The sequence below is a fragment of the Panicum hallii genome, chromosome 9 (assembly GCF_002211085.1).
Source record: "Panicum hallii strain FIL2 chromosome 9, PHallii_v3.1, whole genome shotgun sequence".
Taxonomy (NCBI): domain Eukaryota; kingdom Viridiplantae; phylum Streptophyta; class Magnoliopsida; order Poales; family Poaceae; genus Panicum; species Panicum hallii.
The window spans coordinates 4,118,614-4,139,806 of NC_038050.1; the positions used below are offsets into that span (position 1 = coordinate 4,118,614).

General features: G+C 49.8%; 3 protein-coding genes across 3 annotated transcripts; 1 reads left to right on the forward strand and 2 right to left on the reverse strand.

Moving 5' to 3' along the window:
- Positions 1–12,123: 12,123 nt before the first annotated feature.
- On the reverse strand, positions 12,124–13,717 carry LOC112872684 (protein PHLOEM PROTEIN 2-LIKE A10-like). The gene has a single exon (XM_025935758.1). It carries the CDS (start codon positions 13,601–13,603, stop codon positions 12,491–12,493), a length of 1,113 nt encoding a protein of 370 aa, XP_025791543.1. The 5' UTR covers positions 13,604–13,717; the 3' UTR covers positions 12,124–12,490.
- Positions 13,718–14,123: 406 nt separating this feature from the next.
- Positions 14,124–15,357, reverse strand: LOC112876959. Its single transcript, XM_025941147.1, has one exon. The coding sequence runs from the start codon at positions 15,222–15,224 to the stop codon at positions 14,766–14,768; it is 459 nt and encodes a 152-aa protein (XP_025796932.1). The 5' UTR covers positions 15,225–15,357; the 3' UTR covers positions 14,124–14,765.
- A 2,353-nt stretch (positions 15,358–17,710) lies between these two features.
- Positions 17,711–20,512, forward strand: LOC112876917 (cytochrome c biogenesis protein CCS1, chloroplastic). The gene is made up of 8 exons (XM_025941096.1): positions 17,711–18,215; positions 18,332–18,551; positions 18,638–18,749; positions 18,838–19,110; positions 19,197–19,468; positions 19,569–19,725; positions 19,825–19,908; positions 20,008–20,512. Exons 1-8 carry the CDS (start codon positions 17,807–17,809, stop codon positions 20,167–20,169), a joined length of 1,689 nt encoding a protein of 562 aa, XP_025796881.1. The 5' UTR covers positions 17,711–17,806; the 3' UTR covers positions 20,170–20,512.
- The last annotated feature ends 681 nt before the right edge of the window (positions 20,513–21,193 follow it).

Genomic DNA, 21,193 nt, shown 5'->3' on the forward strand with positions numbered 1-21,193 from the left:
ACCGCATGCACATCCATATATCCAAGACCAAGAGCGTATGGATCGGACGAGAGCTAATAAAGCAAGCGAGTGCGACGGGGATCGACATGATCGATCGAGCTTCACACGAGTATCTTCTAGCACGTGGGACGAAATGTTAGCTTGGATCCTTTCCGGATCCGTCACGACACTTGTTCGGCACGGTTCGGGACGTCTTCTTGAAAACATATGGTGATCACATCGAGATGCACCGCTTCCTTTTGGAGCGTCGAGTGGTGTAACATTTCAAATTGTGACACGCTAGCTAGACCTGCCTTGCGAATAGATGCATCTATGTAGCGGCAGCACACGTATATGCATGCATGGTGCGGTTGCTTTACGAAAAGCTCCGTAGGTTCGGAAAGACGATGCATACCGGCCTTCGCCTTTCATCTTTTTATCCACACTCGCGTACGTTCGTTTCACACACGTTCGATCTCGAGGAAGGAATTCGTTTTTGTCACGTACCAAACTATACTTGTACGCTCTTACTTAACGATGGAAATATGATGCAGCTCTATAAGGTGTCGAGGAATTAGTTTGGCATATATTATGTTCCTAACACAAGCACGCTCGTTTCATATCTCAATCCTAAACTTTCAGTCACGGTTCACCAATAAAATCGGTTCATGCTAGCGTTCCTTTTACTTTTTTAGATTAGAATTATATATCCTAGCGAACTTGCTCCGGTCAATTGAATTGCACATCTCAGCACACAAAAATGGTTCAGCGTTCACACCGCTATACGCTTCACAAACCACGACCAGCAATTAGTTCAAATATTCGCAAAAAAAAACAATTACTTCAAATAAGTAGATAGCCAAACGTTAAGATTTGATGTCGCACTTAATCTTTACGCAAAATAAAATGTTTGTGATAAAATGCCTAAGTTCCAAACAAACGCATGTTTTTTTTTCAAAATACAGTACACTCGCAGATGCTCACATACACGTACGCGTATTCACCTCTATGAATACACGTATGCAACTCTACCCTTATGAACATTTTTGAGAGAATGAAGCAGCAGATTCTCGAGATTGACGAAATTACCACAGATGCCTCGCTGTCGACGGGTACATGACCTACCACTGAAAGAACAGTGCCTTTTAAATTCTGAAATAAATTTAGAAAAATACGACCGTGCCAAGTTGTCATAATTACCAGTGAACTACGCTCACTTGGAACCAACTCAAACGTATACAGTAGCTTGGTATAACAGTGACGACTATGGACAAATCGAGTGTAGTTTAGCTGGTTAGTTTTTAGTACAGGTGTTCGTATTTTCCTTCTGAAATTGGTGACGCTACTTTTTTTTTACAATGTTAACATTCTAGCAATGAGATATATGTGGTGAAATCGTAAATCTCATACTTTGTTGGTCCAGTCTCCTAGAGACGCTCATATAAAATATAGATGGGCCACGTGCATGTGTTCGCGTGAATACGAGCATCCGCCTAGGACAATATTATTTTCTAGGAAAAAAACAGCCACAATGTCATAATGCATACTCGCAACCGCCAACGCAAGCTTACAAAGAACAATAAAAGGTCAAAAATGCTGAAATATTTGTATTTACTTTTTTGAAACGATTGCAAGAGTTTTGCCTTAAGTTTTCCTAGACTAGACTAGGGAAAAATTTGTTAGATATTTATGAATATTTTAATTTCAAATATTACTAGCTATTCCATGATGTAAATTAGTGACCTTGTGATTACAAAGCATGTGGTTATGTTTGTGTTAATTCCACTAACTAACACGAACAAGAGAATAAATCAGAGATGGTTTATAATGTACCCCAGGGCGGGACAGGTACTGGAGGTACTAGGTGCACCATTCCTAAGGTTGAATATTGTGTAGGTCTGAGTTGTTCGATATAGCCGAATTAAGTCGATGCAGCGTAGATGGCCTTCGGGAAGCAGTCGAGACGATCTTGATGTTCACTTGGGGAGCACATCTACGACCACCAGGCCAGGAAGTAGTTGTATGGCTTGAGAATGAAGTAGTCGTTTGGGCCACCAGGATATAGATGAAGTAGTCGTTCGGGAAGCAAGTGAGCAGTCGCATAAAAACTCTTCCAAAAACCTGATTGCCCGCTATCCCGTGCAGGACCTTCAGCGTGCAGCGTTTCGAAGACCTGCTCTCGCTAGGACTGTGTTCGCAGCGCTAGCGATGAATATGCAAAGCAAACAACATAAAACGAGGGAGAGATCTCCTAAACAGGAGTACATGAGTGGCTAAGTGTTGAGGTGTGTATGAATATGGAGACAACAATGGCTATCAATTCGCACCATTAACCAATCATCAATTTTTTGTTTTAATCACCGATTACAATTCATCCATTACTCTCCTCAATTACCCATATGGTATTAACCACCTCATAACTCCTCAGCATTAACTCGTGCATCTTTTAAATCTTAATTTATCATTCAAATAAATAGGTTTAGCCTAAATATTCTAACAAAATAAAAAGAAAGGAAGGTTGAATTCTTGACATCTCATTCTGCCGTAAAAGTTACTCCATTGATTTGCCAGTTTAATTTCCTGCGACCGACCTAACTTAAAAGGAGAACATGCAACCAAGTGACGACTAAACATGCCGCCGGCATTACACATTACCAAGAGTATAAGCCGCCGTATAAACTGAGTACTCTAGCCATATGCTGAGATGCAGAACCTGAAAAGATCAGCACGCCTCATACAAAGGCATTCAAATCACGCGCTAGCTATTGTATACTAGAACCGACCACATGTACTCCACGACAAGCAGCAGCTACGCACACCGATCGTGAGGCCCATGACGACATGCAAGGAGATGATAGCTCTACCGAGTGGATTACACAAAAAAAAATCAACTCTGTGCTGCAGTCTTGTAGCTAGTGCCTAGTGCTTGCTTGCATTGCATGAGAGATCAAGTAAACAAGGCATTCTTTCCGGTCCATGGAATCAGTGGGAAGTTGGGAGACTCCCTTTAGCTTTCGATCGCCAACGTTTCCCCTGCCGTCAGCCTAAGCTCCATCAGACCATCACTTTAGTCTGCCGTCTTGCTTCACCTGACCTGTCGACCAAAGTCACGAAACCACCCTTTGAGCTATCGCCCGAGCAATCTCCGGACACGTGGCTTAACGCGGCGCACTCATCGCGAGCGTCTCGCTCTGATCGCCGACTCGAAGGCCGCCACGCCTGGACCAAGAGAGTACTCATCGGCAGGGACACAAAGGGGTTGATCACAACTCTCAAGTACGTACACTGTCTGAAAACTGAAAAGAGCAGTGAATAATGGAGAGACAGCATCTGGAAAGAACTGATGGTGAAGTACGCAATGTAAAGCGAAAGATGCAAATTATGAGATCTGATCATTTTGAAAGATGCAGCTGCACACGCGCTTTGGAATTATTCCGGGTGTTTAGCGTCTGGCTTTGAGCGTAACTGGGCTGGATCTCACCAGAATTTAGAGGCGATGGCTGTCGCACCTTGATTCCATCGAAAATGTGCTTTTGTTGAACGACAAAATATTCTCCTTTTTTCCTTTCTCTAAGAGAATCTTCCTTAACTGAAGAAAATTGCGTGTCTCGTGTAAAATGTAGTTACAAGTTTACAACCCAACCACTGAGAAATTTAAGTGCTTTTGAATTCTGATTCAAACAAAACCACCAGCCAAAAGCCGGCTGCTGATCTGAGAGTGTTTTTTTTCCCCCAAATACTAAACAGGTCCGTGGCCAATTTTCACACGACATTCGTCTTATCCGCTCCAAATCTTTATTCCAGCATTTTGGGGGCGTGCACAAACACAAAGCGTTGACCCTGCCACTACACTCACTCAGCACCAGACTCCAGGAGGCGCTACGAACCTCTCTTTAATCTCTGGATAAGAACTCCATCGTTGGAAAAAAAAGGAAGAGACGAGAAGAGATCATCCATCCAGGCCGAATTCTACCCCCTCTTTTCCAAGCGAATTCTATCGCCTACGGCTGAACCCAACCAGCTGCCGCAAAGGCACGCGCGAGACCGGTAGTGGGTGGAACATGGATGGAAGGTCACACATGGGGTGCTCCTGCTCCCTCGGCAGCCATGCGAGGGCGAGCTATAGCTTTGGCCTTTGGACCAGGAGCAGAAAAAAGGCTGCTTTTTTTTTCTCCCTCTTTCTTTCTTTTACATGTAACGTCCAGATAGGTAGGCCAAAGGCTTGATTGGAACCATCGGCGAAAGCAAAGATTTCAGCGCGGATCTCGTGCGCTCGCCCGGCCTTTTGATTTTAAGGTTCTCCGCTAGCTTTACTTCTCCCGATCGACCGTCGATCAGCCGATGCCGACAAGCAAGGTTGCGGGAGTGGCCGCCCGCGAAAGGTGGACCCGCGAGGCTGCCGGCTCTGGCAGCGGCGGATTCGCCGCCGCCGTTGCGGCGCAGGGAGGGTCTCCGTCCGGCCGCCTGCGCTTTGTTGCGGGGTGAGGTGAGCGGTCGAGGCCGGCCAAGCGGATCACGGCAATGGATTCCCGCGCGGCGGCGTCACCGGGTGGCGTGACAGCGGAAGCAGCGGCGAGGCTGCTCGCCGGACGGGGCTTTTAACCCCCGCCGGCGGCGACGCGACATGTGTCCGCACCCGTGTCTCCAGGCCGGCCGCTCGTTGGCACGAAGGTTCTTATAGGCTGGCGCCGCTGCTGGTGCGAAACGGAGATTAGAGGACGAGCGAGCGATATCCGAGCCGAACAAGATCGAGCACTGACGTAGTGCTGGACAATAGAATAGGGTGGCATAGACTATAACAACTGTTTTTATATGACACGATCGTCACTTAAAAATTGAAGGATTTGTCAGCCCTTGTTCCTTTTAGACAAAAAAAAAGGGCCGGTCTCTCAATTTGCTTGAAAATGTTGCTTCTTCAGTCTCTCTCGCGTGTTTCTGCATTGGAAAACGTGCTGCAACTCGATCGCTGGATTAGGATGTGCACGCCGCTTGGTGCTTACGCTGGCATGTGGACAAAGGAGCCAAGTGATAGCTGATAGTCAAACATAACTGAGAGTCTGAGACGAGGAGTTTCTTTTTGGAGCTCACGCGACGCGATTATCCTTCGGTGGCGGTGTGTTTGCTCGTCAGCGACGACTGAGGGGACTGAGGAGGCAGTGTGTGGTGGAGGACAACAGAGGAATAAAGCTTCTGAACCAGAACCGGGCCTATTGCCTTTTGGGAGGCCCGTGCACGCCATGAAAAAATCTCGGGGATTTTTGCCACGGGACACTCTACAACGTCGTTTTTTGCCATAGGACATCACTCAATCTTGCCTTTGCTGCTGGACACCTTTTAAGCGTGCAATTTTACCAATAGACACTGCAGCGAGTATAATATGCATTTCCTGGTTGGGAGGATAGAGAAAAGGAGTGAGCTGACCAAAATACCCTTGCAATGGTAGGCTGCTCACAAGTAAAGGTAATTTTACTCCTAGACACTCTACAATGTTAATTTTTTTTGCACAGGTCACTCTTTCATACAAGACATAATAAAGTTTGTCTAGTTTTTTTCCCTAGCGAATAAAAAGTTTTAGAACTCATCAATCTATATGAAACTATTGCAGAAATGAAGATGATATAGTGGTTTTGTCTGTCCGTCTGGAGCTTCCTCGGGAGCATTGCAGTGCACTCCACACATGCATTGTTCAAATGGACAACCACTGTTGTAACTGGAAACAAACGAGCAATAGGAAGCATGTAGCCTCCAGTTCAGTACTGTCGAGTCCAATCAAATATTCGTAGTTGTAAATGTCAATACATGCAGCCCTATCAAGTTTTTGGTGCTCCATAGCTGTTCAGCTTGAATAAGGCTTGTTCTTCTAATTAAAAGGAAAAAAAATAAAAAGGGCTTGTCCTGTTTATACTGAAACAACGGAATAGCCGCAGGAGCTGTGCATGTGGCAGAGCCATTAAAGGGCTAATATTAATACATTTAGGAGGCATTGCAAGGCTAAAAGTTCATACATGCTAGCAGCCATAATAAGGTTCTAAAGCCATACATGATAAGCCATACAAGTTCAGCCATAATCAAAAGAAAAACGTAAACAGCACATGCACTTCAATTTTATTTGCGCAACAGCAGTGCCTTCTTCGCCCTAGTTAGAGGAGATCCAGGACTAGTTGTCAAGTCCACTTCTTGATGGTTTGTGGCCAGTAGTAGTGCCTTCCTCGCCCTTGTAAGAGGACTTGCAGGGCTAGTTGTCAAGCCTATTTCTTGATGGTCCAGTGAAGGTACTTGACGTTGGGGTGTTTTTCTAAAAAAATTGTCAGTGTTATAATTTCATAAAACAGCACCAATAATTTCATGAAACAAAAGAACAATAATTCCATTAAAGAACAACACTCACATAGATGCTTCAGGAGCATTAGATGCAGCAGGGACAGCTTTAGATGTTTGAGATGCAGCAACCACTTTTTTAGTTTTTTTTCCTTGACTTGGTAGGTGCAGCAGGGCCATCTTTAGATACATCAGTGGTAACATGCACTTTTTTAATTTTCTTCCTTAACTTGGTAGGTGCAGCAGGACCATCTTTAGATGCTTCAGGGGCTGTAGTGACATGGATCTTCTTTGGCTTCTTCCTTGCACGCTTTGGCTTGGGTGGTGCAGGAGGAGGAGCATCTGGATCAGCTACAGGTTCATTACAAGTTTTTTGCAAGTGTCCAAACCCTTGACATCTTTTGCACTTAGCCCTCCTTTTGGTTGAACCACCTTCTTCGACACCTTTATACCTCCTAGTCCTTGGCCTACCAGCAGCTCTCTTTAGTATGGGAGGCAGCAATTTGAATCCCATGTTCACCTTCTTCCAAATGCTCTTGTCAGGCAATCCTGGCACCCAAGTAGCATAAGCTGCCTTAAACATCTGAACTGAATAATATGGGCTTACAAAATCCTCTAGGTCTAACTCTCTCCGAGAACAAATGTAGCTGATAGCATGTGAGCAAGGTATGCCTCTCATCTGCCATTTCCGACAGGAGCATTAATGAGCTTTCAGATCGACAATGTGCCTCCAAACTTTTAGATCTTTGTCAACTCCACTCACTTCACCAATAAATGGATGACTTTTGTGCAGCTTGTAATTCAAATTCCTACTCTTGTCATTCATTTCTTTGACAACAGTCTTAAGGATCTTTCCTGTTAACTTTTCAGCAATTCTTTCCCTTGTGAAATATCTCTCCATTATCATCTGCCTAATCCTATCCATAAGATCAATGACAGGAAGTGATTTCTCATCTCTAATCCAATTGTTGAATGCCTCTGCAATGTTGTTTGTAACATAGTCGACATTGCTATAGGTAGAGAACATACTCCTTGCCCAAAAGTGCTTGTGATTTTCCTCAATCCATTTCATTGACTCTGGACATGCTTCCTTCATGGTGTTGTAGTGTGCTTCAAAAAGCTCAGCTCTGTACACCCTTGATGCAGGCCACAAATGCCTTTAAAATACTTCACCAGAATATCTCTTTTGAAAATTCTTAACTAAATGCCTCATGCACTCCCTATGTTCAACACCATTTTCAAACACATTTGTGACTGCTTTGTCTATCCCCTTCCCAGCATCTGTAGACAAGACAAGTCCTATGGGTGAACCAATGGCTTTGTGCAGCATTTTCATGAACCACTCCCAATTTTCAAGTGTCTCACTTCCAAATACACCATAAGCTACAGGGAACATCCAATTGTGCCCATCTATTCCAATTGCAGCTGCTAATTGACCCTTCCATTTACCTGTAAGAGCTGTAGAGTCAACGCCTAGGTATGGTCTGCAACCATTTAGAAATCCATCTATGCAAGGCTTCAAAGCAACAAACATCCTGGTAAATCTATGATTCCCATTAATTTCCTCATACTCCACCTCCACAACACTACCAGGACACTTGCTCTCTAATTCTGCCTTAAAGGAAAAAGCATGGTCAAAACTATCCTCCCAGCTGCCAAGTATGTCATCCAGAGCCTTCTCCTTGCCATCCCACACAACATAATAAGACAACTTAATGCAGTACTTCTCTTCCAACCACCTTTTTAAGGCTGCAGCCCCAATCGTAGAGTCTTTCTTCAATTTTTCAGTCACCCTATCCCTTACCCATGCACTGGTTGCCATGCAATTCTGCTCCAATTTGCTAGTAGTTGGACAAGTGTGCTTGTGGGGCATCTTCTTAATCTGTACAACAAGAAAAAAAAGAGAAAGTTAGTACAATACTAAAACTGGTACAAAAAGAAAAATGGGACAGCAAGAAAGATGACTTCAAATGACATACCATCCATGTCTTCCCATCATGCAACCTAGAAGCATGAATTCTCCACTTGCATTTCTTTGATTTGCAATAGGCTCTGTATCTATCAGCCTCACTATATGGCACTGCAAGTTCAACTTCATTAAGGACTGCATATTGTCTAATGCATTTCTTAAAACATAACCCATCTTCAAAGGTAACCCCAACTTCTATCTTAGGATTTTCTACATCAGTGACATGCACATGCATTTCACATCCCTTGTCATCATCAACACTCAACTCATCATCGCTATCTTCCCCATCAGAATTAGGAATGTAATTTGGGTCTATCATAACATCATCGTCTAATTTAAAATCCTTATACTTCTCCTTCTCATCATCCACCCCAACATACTCAATTTCATGTTCCTCTCCCCAAGATGCTGGCTTGTTTAGGTCTAGTTCTTTATGGGTAGGAGTGGAAGATGGCTCGACACATGCAACAATTAGAGTAGTCTCTAGGTTAGTAGAAGAAAGAACCTCTTCAAGAGGTTCGAGGTCATGAACTATCACTTGTAATGGTAGCCTCCTTATGTCCCAGTACTGAGAAAATGCCTCAAGCAGTGCAGCATCAGAAGCAATCCGCACATATTCATTGCAAGTTTTGTCCAAGAATGATACATGCAACTCCTGCTGCTCACCATGCTTGACCATTGCATCTAGCTCAGCCGAGAAATCAATCCAATTTGTAGTGTCTCTGTCTACAATAATGTTGTTTTTGCTAGTGACATGGTACTCTTCAACAGGTTGCTCCACATACGCAGGAACCTGAATCACAACTCGACAAGCCGAGCTACGATCCATCCTACGCATTTGTAAATGCAGATTAAACAAACAATTAAATTAACCACAACCATCTATCGCTAAATCTAAATTATAAAATGCAAATAACTGGTGGATCGAAGACATACCCTGCAGGAATCCATGAAAGGTTGAGCTTCTTAGGTAAATCCATGACGATCTGCCTCAGTTCATGGCGACAGAACGAGTGGTCGGGCTCTGATGGCGCTGCTGGCGCGGGCCTGCCTGTCCGGGGGGGGGGGGGGTGCCGCGCGCCTGTGTCTCCGCGGGGGGGGGGGGGGGGGGGGCCTGCCTGCGCGCGGAGCGGCTGCCTGCGGCGCCGCGCCTGTGTCCGCGCGGGGGGGGGGGGGCTGCGTGCGGCGGTGTGGCTGCCTGGCGCCGCGCCCCGGGGGGGTGGGGGGCCTGCCTGCGCGCGGGGTGGCTGCCTGGCGGCGCCGCGCCTGTGTCCGCGGGGGGGGGGGGCTGCATGCGGCGGTGTGGCTGCCTTGGGGGGGGGTTGGCCTGCCTGCGCGCGGGGTGGCTGCCTGCGGCGCGCCGGGGGGGGGGGGGGGCTGCCTGCGCCGCGCCTGCCCGCCGGGGGGGGGGGGGCCTGCCTGCGCGCGCGCCTGTCCGCGGGGGGGCGCCGGCCTGCGGGGGGGGGGGGGGCTCTGCTCTGTCGGTGGCGCGCGGGGTCGGGTGGGGCGGCTGCTGGGCCGCCGCCGCGTGGGGGTGGGGGGGTGCGCCTGCGGCGGGGGGGGGGGGCGAGGGCGGGGGCGCTGGCCGCCGCGGGGGGCTGGGCGGGGGGTTTGCCGCCGCGCGGGTGGAGCGGCGGCTGCTGGGGGGCCGGGGGCTGGGGAGGGGCTGCGCGGGGGCTCGCCGGGGGGGTTGGGGCGGGGGGCGGCGCCGGGGGGTGGGGAGGGCCTGCTGCTAACCGCGCGGGCGGGGCGGGGAGGGGGCGGCTGCGCGGTTTCGTTAGGGTATGAGCAAGGGGTAGTTTAGGTATTTACAAATTTTTCTCTCTCCATTTTTCTTAAAATGAATATTATACTCGTTGCAGTGTCCTGTGGCAAAATTGCACGCTTAAAAGGTGTCCAGCAGCAAAGGCAAAATTGAGTGATGTCCTGTGGTAAAAAATAACTTTGTAGAGTGTCCTGTGGCAAAAATCCCCAAAAATCTTGAACGGATGGCCTGAAATTAAGCATGGCCCAGGAGCTGGCCCGAGGCTTTGTGGCCCCACCAAAAACCACCCACCGTATCTACTCGGCCCATCTCTGCAGATGTAGCGGGGCCCCTCTCTCTCTTTCTGTGTCGCGGGGTGCAATCCTTTCCTTCTTTCTCGCACGGTCGCACTCGCACCCTTCCTCCACCTTTTTCCCGCTGGCGCACACGTGCTTGCTGACGAGACTCGCTCGCGCGGCCTCCCTCTCGTCGTCCGCTGCAATGTGGGATGATGGGCCGATGCCTTCGCTTGCTTGCGCACTCACGGGCCAGCAAAAAACACGGCCTGGAAATTCCCGTGTCAACTGCTTTCAGCCCGGCGAGCCAGCCTGCGGCCACTCTGGTCGGTGTAGAAACAAATCTTCAGAGCTTGCAGAGAAGCAAAAGCTACCAGGATATTCATAGTTGATTTGAAGCAAGCATACATCAGCCAATGCGTCGAGGACTCGAAGCGAATCGCAACTTCAAAGGAAGAATTAACTCTGGAATGAAGGTTAACCAGGCGGCTAACACATAACACACGCAGGCCCCAGCTCTGCACCAAATCAGTACCAATCTGGTCTGGAGTCTGGAATTTGCCCTGCGGTAGCTTTGCACTGTAAGTTCAAATCTTGCTCAGAGTAAACATTGTGTAAAGATGTTGCGGATCACCTGGTTAGAACCTGAAGCAGTAACTCCAGACTTCTACTACAAAGATGTTGCGGATCACAGATTCACAGATGTGATGGAAAGTTCCCAGATTTTGAGGAGAAAACATGAAAGATCAATGAACATGGATAACTTCCGCAAGCACAAATAAAGGTAGTACGACAGGCAGACAATGTACAAAGAGGCATCAGCCAACTTTACTGGATCATACACAATTCATTTTGTTTTCGTGCGCCATATTTGAAGGATAACAATTTATATGAGAAAGTAAAAAGGGCCCTAACAATGAAACAGACACATGGCTTGAGATCAGGATGTGAAAATGCGAATGGACATGTAGCCAATGCTCAATAAAGCAAGCTACTTGCATTCAAAAGTGACCTCAAATGAAACTACAGATGGTGAAGCTCAGATCCTACAAATTACCCTAATATTTGGAATACACACAACACAGCCACCAATGAATGTCTAAAATCTCAGTTACGAGATAGAATTGAATGCCAGATTGCCATAGATCACACCAAAGCATGATAGTATCACAGTAACTTAGTTATGAGAGTAATGAATGTCTAAAAACTATGGACTGTTGCGGAGTGATCACGGAAAATCAGTGGATGCTTCGGGGAAGATGCACAAATGGCAACACATTGTTATATTATACAAAGTACATTTTTATTTCCCATCATCACCTTCAGGTCATATCCAAAGGGAAATGCCATGACAAAGAATGAAACTCTAAACAGTTGCAAAAGATGTCTTGATCTAAAACCAGGTGGTGAAATCAATATCGATAAGTATAGAAAATAGTAACATAAAGCAAATTGCAGGGACCCACAGACCAAAGAATGTCTCAAGATTGTTGAACCAGCTCCAATGAATTAATCTCAGCCTCTGGTATACACATGTTGAAGTCGAACAATTGAACACACAAGACCCAACCAAGTCATCAGATTGTAGATTGGAATATCGCACCATATATATGATGACTTAGGTGAATAGCAATTGTGAACGTGCATGGAACAATATCAAGATGAACAATTTGGTATGACTAGGATTTGTAAATGTCTCGAAAATCAAGATCAGTATGAGTAAGGTACCATTTCATCGACAAACAACATGCATAAATGCTTGTGAGTAAATCAGTCAACTCATAGAAATCAAAATTGAGATGTTGCACAATTCAAAATGCTGTGAGAAGGCAAGCTCTGCTATACATCACAGACAACAATAGGCACAAAGCCGATAATTTGTTGGAGCAACTGTAAATTCCCATGATACCATTTGATATCACACTGATAAAACAAAAAAGAATTCTTAAAGCATTACCACACATCTAATATGGTTGCCAACAGGCAGTACAACAGATCAACCATTGTCTCACTATACCTGTGCTAAATCAATCTCAAACATTCGATACACCAGAATCTTGCAGCACAATTCATCTTCTTCCACTCTTCTTCGTATTTGGATTTACAGTCACAGTATGATTACCTACAGTATTATACAAACAATGTGCTAGATCATGCAAGCTGAATGAACTGTCATATACACCTTCAAGCTGTGACCAAGAGCCTAGTCCCATTCAAGACATGCAAGCACAATGTGATGCAGACCGTAGCAATAACCATAGACTTATCGCTCATATACCTCACGACACGCAGCCCACTGTCAACCACGGTGTCCCCGCCCTTCCTTGCTCCATCCTGCAGCTTCCAGAGAACAAACTCCAGAAATGACCTCACTGTCTCAAATGTTACTCTCCCAGTAACATCAAGCACAAACTTCCTGTTGCTAGGAACTGCCAACGTGCTCGATACTGTCTCCACCCACCCTTCCCCAACTCCACCGTTTCCATCGCCACTGGCATCCAATTTATCATTGGTATTGTACATGACATGATGAGTGGTCTTCACCAAAGTCTCGACCGCCCCATTGCACACCGAAACAAGCAATTCCTTGACCTTGGCATCGTGTTTCGGATTGGTGAGCCCTTCGAATAGCTGCTCGTAGGTGTTGATATGGATGGTCTTGTCAATGAACTCCCTCACGGCGGCGCCCACGAACACCTCGACCCAGTTGCTAATCGCCTTACGGCACTTCCCGGTCGCCACCACGTTGACCCACATCGTGGGGGAGGAGGAGGCCTCGCCCGGAGCCGAGGGGGTGGAGTAGAAGGCGAGCACGAGATGTCGGGCGAAGCTCCCGGCGACGGCGGAAGCAAGGCGCTCGCCGGAGTCGGAGAAGAGCTTGTCGACGAGGCGATCGGAGAGGGCCACGGCGCCGCCGGGCCCGGGGGCGGAGCCAGATGACCCCGCGCCGCGAAGTACCCCGGAGGCCACCGCCTCCGACAGGGCGGAGACGGTGGCGGAGACCTCGGGGGAGGCGGCGAGCTTGGCCAGCTGCCTGACGCTGCGGGGCACCTCGTCCGAGTCGGACCGGACGAAGTCGGCGAGGTCGGAGGCGACCAGCGCCGCGGCGTCCGCGGACGAGGCGGCGGCGTCGGCGAAGGCCGCGACCGCCGCGGCGAGGCGCACGAGGCGGCGGCGGCGCGCCGCGACGGCCGGGTGGTGGTAGATCTTGTACGCGCCGACGGCCGCCGCCGCGCCGGCCGCGGCGAGGAGGATCCAGCGGCGGCGGCGGCGGGAGAAGGCGACGAGGCGGTCCATCCCCGGTGGCCGGAGGGTAGGGGCTGGTAGCTGGTTGGGCCGGGTCGGGTGGGGGACGCGGCGTGGGACGGACGGGAGGCGAGGTGGGCGTGGCGTGCCGGGCTTGTTTTTTGTGGGGGGCGCGCGGCCGCTGCGCAGATAATGGTGATGGGCCCTCGCGGCGGTTGTGCCTCGCCTCGCCGTCGGGTCGGGTGTGAATGTGATCCGCGGACCGTGTGGAGCTGTGACAACTGAGCCGGGTCGGATAAGTCCAGGACGTGCGCGTCACGAATTTCAGATCACGTCTTTTATCCGGTCTTCAAAGTGGGCAAAAATTAAAAATGACGAACGCGCATTCAAGTCAAATGTGAAGGAGTTTGAGGTGAAATTTGGCGGCAGATGTTAATGTTAATTTTGCTTCCACTCGATAACCCTTGTATGTATTTTGCAGAGGATAGCCCGGCTCGCAACCTAAGGCAAAGGATAAAGCAGCCGAGAAAGAGTACAACAGTGATACACCATTCAAATTGCAGATCATACATACGGAACATCTCCCCATGCCGCTGTCACTTTCACCTTAATTTTGCACGCAATCCGTGCATCGCTCAATTTGCATATCACGTGGAACATTCTCCCTGCAGTGGCGGACTACATTTTTTTTGCAACTGAAATGGGCCAGCCCAACTTAAGTTAATGGGCCGAAAAGACTCGTCCGCAAGCTAGGTGAGAAGCCCAAAATCCCCGAGGTCCAGCCGGTGCCCAAATCCGAACGAAACACACACGACGAAATCCGTTTGAGACTTGTCCGGGCCGGTGTGCAGGTGCCAGGAGGCATCCTCGACGGGAGGAGGATGAGGGCCTACCAGGCTACCAACCGAGCTCAAGCCGACCAACCTCGATGCGCGAATGATCCGGCCCTATTCCTTGCATAAACGCGGGCGCGGCAAATAATGCCAAAAAGGCCCAAACTTGATCAGGTGAAAATGCTGCTAGTGCTTGACGCTGAAACGATGCGAGATGCTTCGCGCACTCGACTGGCTGCGAAATTAATCCAACTTCTTGAGTATTGACATGATCACACTTGGCACCAAACACAGGTGCATGACACGATCGCGCGCACTGGGCTGGGCACTGACGGCGGCCGAGAAGCAGCAGCAGCAGCAGCAGCAGCTCGGCCAGATCATCAGACCAAGGCCGCCACCTTCCGGTGCCCGCGGGCTCTCCTCCCGGCGTCCCCGCCGGCGCAGCTCTGGCTCCTCGCGCCCAGCGCGCCGGCGCCGGCGCCGAACTCGCAGGGTGCGTCCTCGTCGATCCTCGCCATGGAGAGCGCGGCGGCCATGCTCTGGCTCCGCGCCACGGCCCGCAGCTCCGCCTGGCGCTGCTCCACGCGCCTCTCCGACGCGGCTCGCACCAGCTCCCGGAGGTCCTCGCCCGCCGCTGACCCGGCGCCCCAGTCGGACCCCGCGGCGCTGTGGCTCCTCGACAGCGACGCCGCCGGCACGAACACCGGGTACCCGAACGCGGCGTCGGAGGGGACGTAGCGCGCGCACCCCGTCAGGCCCCGCACGTACAGGTCCCGCGCACGCCCCAGCGCCCGCACCGGCGCCCGCCACAGCCACCGCAGCCTGCCCCCGCGGCTCATCCCCCACCACCACACCAGACGCCTGCAGGTGGCCGGAGGACAGTGATCGGAAGCAAGAAAGCACAGCCGGAGTGCGGTGCTAGTATAATGGCAGATGTTGCTTGGGAGAATTGTTAGGTGCGGAGCTTTTGGTGAAAACAAATGATGGAGTGGTTTCGAGTCTGAGCGACTCCTATATATCTTTGCTGGTGGCCGTGGGGGTCGGGGACCCGCCGGCGCGCGGTTAGGTGGTGACTGGTGAGGGCCGGGGGCTCGGAGGAGAAGACGACGTGACGGGCGTCCACGCGGGCGCCGCTGGGGCCTGGGGAAACTGCGGGTTTGGCTTGGCAAAGCTGTGGGCTCTGCCTGCTGCGTGCGCGCGCCCACCGCCGTCGGCGTCGTGGGATCCCCCGGCAGACTTTAGACGCTTCGGCGGCTCGCGCAGTGGCGCTGGCTTTCTCTCTCTCGCTGCCTGGCCTTCTAGATGAAGAGTGAGAGTCAGAAAACCAGAGTGTGACGTGGCACGTGCAGTGGAGTGCACTCCATCTCGCTGACTCTGAAAGAGACTGAAACTGGAAGTTCTTTTCCTTTCATGTTTTTTTTACTTGTACGGGGGGCGGGAGATTGGTATATTTTGATCCAAGTTGGAAGATTCCTACCTATTTTATATATATACTTTATTTAATACGGATTTATTTTAAATCACACAAAGTTGAAGATAGATCTACTGGATGCTATCCATGTGCTCTAACCACTAGATTAGAGGTCATTTTGCTGGAGATGGCTGTATTTTTCCCCGAGTGGGGATTGGAAAATTCAACGGCTAATGTGCACGTGCTCGTGTACCTTCGTGGAATGAAAGCGCGAGAGACACATGAATTATGCCCCGTCACCTATTCTTTTATGTAACAAAAGTGTTTTCTCTGCACTAGTCTAGCTAGCTAGCATTTTTTGCTCTTGGTATGCGCTCAAAATTTTCATAATACCGACAAATTTATATACATACGTGCACAGAAATTATTTAAAGCATGATACAAATATATTAAAAGTTCCACCATGTGTTGAAACATGGTAATTACTGTGCTTTGCAACAAAACACATAGAACCAATACCCGTCCTATATTGCAAATTGAAGCAAGCATCCATATACGTACGGCGTAAGACTTTGTGTCAGGTGTGTCTAACATTGGTAATGAAGCACAGCATACGGGTGCGGCCTAGTGACGGTGCTCCAACTTCGAACTGGAAATGGTTTTCTCCAAGGCACTAGGACCTGTGTGCGTGTGACCATAACAGACGCACAGAAAAGAAAAGTGCACGATGACCGGTAGGCCCACAGTGCTCGCGGCTCACTCATCTACGCTCAGACAGTGTCCACTGCCGCTGCAGAGGCGAGAGAAGCTGTGTACGATTCATTACAATATTCTGTCGCGCGGGGACGATGCAACAAAACAGATAGCTGGATCGATTCTCCGCACGGCGAGCCGGAGCGCGTGCTCGATTCGCCGTCGGCTTTCGGCGCGACGTCTCGCTCAGCGTTGGTGCTGCCGTGCACTCGGGCTGCGGAGCACCCGCCGCCCAAGTTCCCGGCTTCCGGAGCGCAAGCCAGCGGATTCCGAAAGGAGGCCAAGGGAGCTGCACGCACCCGTGCACCGGCCGCGGCCGCCATTTTATCCAATTGCCGCGCCACGCCACGCCGAGCCGACGTGGAAGCGGAAGCCATATATGTTGAGCCGCCGGCCGACCGCGCGTGGGACGCGTGCGCCGTGCGGTCAGTGTGTTCGAGTCCAAAACATGATGCGCGCGTCGCCGTCGATCTGCCCGGACCAACTAGCAGGTCGCGCTGATTTACTCGCTGCCACTGCTGCCGCTCACCTGTCGATGACTCGATTCAACCGGTGGCGGCAAAGGGGTCCGATCTGGCGTGGACCGCCCTGTAATTCTAGAAGGCGCGCGCGTACAGGGTCCCTCCAACCAATCATCATCGCCTCATTGGCTGCCGGTCGGGGAGGGCGATTCTTTCGGATGCGTGCGTTCATATACTGTAACCGGGACGGTAGTCTGTCAGGGAGGGGGCGACGTGCTTGTCTTGTTATCTTCGTGAGGGCGAAACGGCTCCGAATTCTGTCTTCCGGAGCTGGAATTTTCTCGGAGAGCTCGTGCGCGCGCGCTGGAAGTTCGGGAGAGAAAAAACACGTCAGTCAAAGCGCCTCGTGTTGAAAATGCCAGGCCTAAACTGGGCCCCAACGGTCCACATTAAACCCGGGGGCGATAAAGCCCATATTCACGAGCTTACAAACCCCACCCACCCCATCCGCGCGCCGTTCGCCTTGCGGCCCATCAGTTTCGCATGGGCCTATAGGATGGCCGGCCCAGTAGGCTCGGCCCGTCGAATCTGCAAAAAGATCACCAGCCCAGCCAGCCCTCCACCCACTTCACTTGTGGGCCGCGCGCGCGACACGACGCCCCTTATCCACATCACCCCGTCCTCGGTGTCGTCTCCCTCTCCGCGCGCGAGATGAAGATATCCAAACCCGACGACGCGTCACTCCCTCGCCGCTCGCGCGCTCCTTCCCGCCACGCCCCCCGCGCCGGCCGGCGCGATGCCGTCCCCGGCGTCCTACCTCCTCCTGAACCCCGCGAAGCCATTCTCCCTCCGCCGCCTCTCGTACACGCCCCCGCGCCTCCACGCCCGCCGGTTCCATGTCTCCTGCGACGCGCCGCGGGGGAGCGGTAGGAGCGCCGGCGGGAGGCGCGAGGCCATCCCCACCGGCGCCAGAAAATCCAAGAAGCAGATCGTATTCTTCGACGCCGCGCCGCCGGTGGCGCAGCCGCAGCAGGGCGGGAGCGCCGTAGAGAAGGGGGCGAGCGAGAAGCCGACGACCAAGGAAGGCGGCGGCAACGCGGCGCTGGCGCTGCTGAGGAGGGCGACCAAGAAGACGCTCGCGGCGCTGTCCAACCTCCCGCTGGCCATATCCGAGATGTTCGCCATCGCCGCCCTCATGGCCCTTGGTACAGGCTGCCGACCGTGACTTAAAATCTTGTTTCTTTGGTGATGCTTCTTGAATTCCTTCCTGCTCAATGCTGGTTTTCTTGTGCTGGCATTGCGAATCCTGCAACTACCGCAGGCACGGTGATCGACCAGGGAGAGGCGCCGAGCTACTACTTCGAGAAGTTCCCCGAGGACAACCCGGTGTTCGGTTTCATCACGTGGAGGTGGATCCTGACGCCCGGGTTCGACCACATGTTCTCCTCGCCGGTCTTCCTCGGCCTCCTCGCGCTCCTCGCGGCGTCCCTCATGGCCTGCACCTACACGACCCAGCTTCCCATGGTCAAGGTCGCGAGAAGGTAAGCTCTTGCTGTTGTGTATGCCACTGCTTGCTAGTCCGATCAGAGAAGCATGTGAGACATCAAGTGCCGGCGTGTTGTTGCAGATGGTCGTTCACACATTCCGGGGAAAGAATCAAGAAGCAGGAGTTTTCTGATTCTCTTCCCCGAGCATCCATTCAGGATTTGGGTGTCATCTTGATGGGTGCCGGGTATGAGGTGACACCTCCAGAACTTGATCTGCTCCAATTTCCGTTCCGTTTTAGCCTCCTTGGCATTTGCATTAGGTGTGTTTGATCTGTTGCAGGTATTCACCAAGGGGCCGTCCTTGTATGCTTTCAAAGGGCTGGCGGGTCGGTATGCGCCTATTGGCGTGCATCTAGCAATGCTTTTCATCATGGCTGGAGCCACGCTTAGCGCAACGGGAAGTTTCAAAGGCTCAGTGGATGTGCCTCAAGGGCTGAATTTCGTTATAGGAGATGTGATGAAACCCAGAGGGGTCCTCTCTGTCGCACCTGATGTTTTCAATACTGAAGTTCATGTCAACCGGTTCTACATGGAGTACTATGATAGTGGAGAGGTAGTCTCCTTGCTTAGCAATTTCAAATGTTTTGTGCAGTTATGTGCACCTGGCTGATTGGGAAGCAAATATTGTTCGATTGCCAGGTCTCACAATTTTATAGCGATCTTTCACTTTTTAACCTTGATGGTAAAGAAGTGATGAGGAAGACTATCAAAGTGAATGACCCCCTGAGGTATGGGGGAATCACAATCTACCAAACGGACTGGGGATTTTCAGCATTGCAAGTGAAGAAAAATGGTGAAGGACCTTTCAATTTGGCCATGGCCCCGTTGAAGCTGAATGGCGATAAGAAGCTTTACGGAACGTTCTTGCCACTTGAAGACTCGGACTCTTCGAATCCGAGTGTCAAAGGAATGTATGTTTAATGTTTCCCTTTTCTGGTTTAAATAGTAACAAAGTTGAACCATTACCTATGGGTCATTCAATTGTTGTTTTGCCTTCCTGGTGACCTGCAGATCGATGCTTGCTCGAGATCTGCAGTCTATCGTGCTGTATGATCAAGATGGCAAGTTTGTAGGGGTCCGTCGGCCAAGCTCGAAACTCCCCATTGAGATAAATGGTAATGAAATACTCATTGAAGATGCTATTGGTAGTACGGGACTGGATCTTAAGGTAAAGCCTACTCATTTATTGTTTCAGATTTACTCTTGAAGACAACTGAGCTTACTTGGCAATAAAATTAACCACGTCTTTCATTTTCCTTTCCATCAGACTGATCCAGGAGTTCCTATTGTGTATGCTGGATTTGGTGCGCTCATGTTAACAACCTGCATTAGTTATCTTTCGCACTCTCAGGTATGTGCACTCGTGTAATTGTTTGCCATAGTGCTTATAGACAGAGGTATAATAGTTGATTACTGTTGCAAATTTGTAATTTTCTTCCCACGGCACTAGATATGGGCAATGCAAGATGGAAGTACAGTAGTTGTCGGAGGGAAGACAAATCGAGCCAAACTTGAATTTTCTGAAGAGATGAACCGGTTACTCGATAAAGTACCAGAGCTGATCGGTGCCAATAACGAGAATGTAGTAGATAGCAAATCCACTGCTACATGAGAACATTTTGTCTGTTGAGATTGCTGAAGATGCAGATGCTCAGTTCAGGTGAGCCGAAGTTTGAATTCCCAAAACAGAGCCTTCAAGATTAGAGAAATCATATTACCTTTCAGTAGAAGATAGCTCATGCTGCAATTGGACTCTCTGTACATCGTTGAATCAGAAGATCGCTGTACAAACTTAACGCTGGTAAAGGTTTCTGTTGTTATTGCTGCAAAGAAGTATAATTGACAGCTTATTGTATCGCTATACTTTAGAACAAAGTGAAAAACTGTAGCCTTTGTTGTGTAACTGAATTTTTTTGGGGAGCACGATTCAAAATACATAATAATTCAAAACCGCATCAGCCTGATTGTTCCTGAGATCTTTGTGCGGACAGTTTCCTCCCTTAATTTTTTTTGCAGGTAATGAAAAGTTTCCGGCTTCCGCCATCCTCTAGTGAGGATGCATCAGACCAAAATTATTACAAAGAAGTAGCATATGTCCTAAAGAACATGTAGCCTAGACCCAGAGTGCAGAAATACAACTTGGTACACCCAAAGAAAAAACAAAAGAGAAAAAGAAAAGAATTCCTCCGTCGCATAGGATGCAGATTCCATTCCATTCATGTCCTGATGTTGTGGTCGGTGTGGTGAACTTGGGGTGTCAACTGTTTGTCAGCCTGTTGGTCCATCAAATTGAGTAGCATCAAATGATTTCTTCATTCTAGTCAAACACAAGGATGAATAAAAACTGAGAGGAAAGATGCTTCTGCCGGTCATCTTCGATGCCCGAACCCAATGATGAGTTTCAGGTGGGTCATTTATCAGTAAGTAAACAGCCAGTAGCATCTACTGCCATGTGGTCATGCCACACAAACATGTGGCATGGGCAATCCCTATGCTCAAGTTGTTGGTAACCTCCATGAGAGGCACATGGAAGCTCTGCATTTGAAAAGGAAACTTTTTTTTGCTCGTTCTTGAGCGGTATCGAGATTGCTGATTTCCTTTGCTCCCCGAAACATGGCCAGATCTCTCTTGGAATC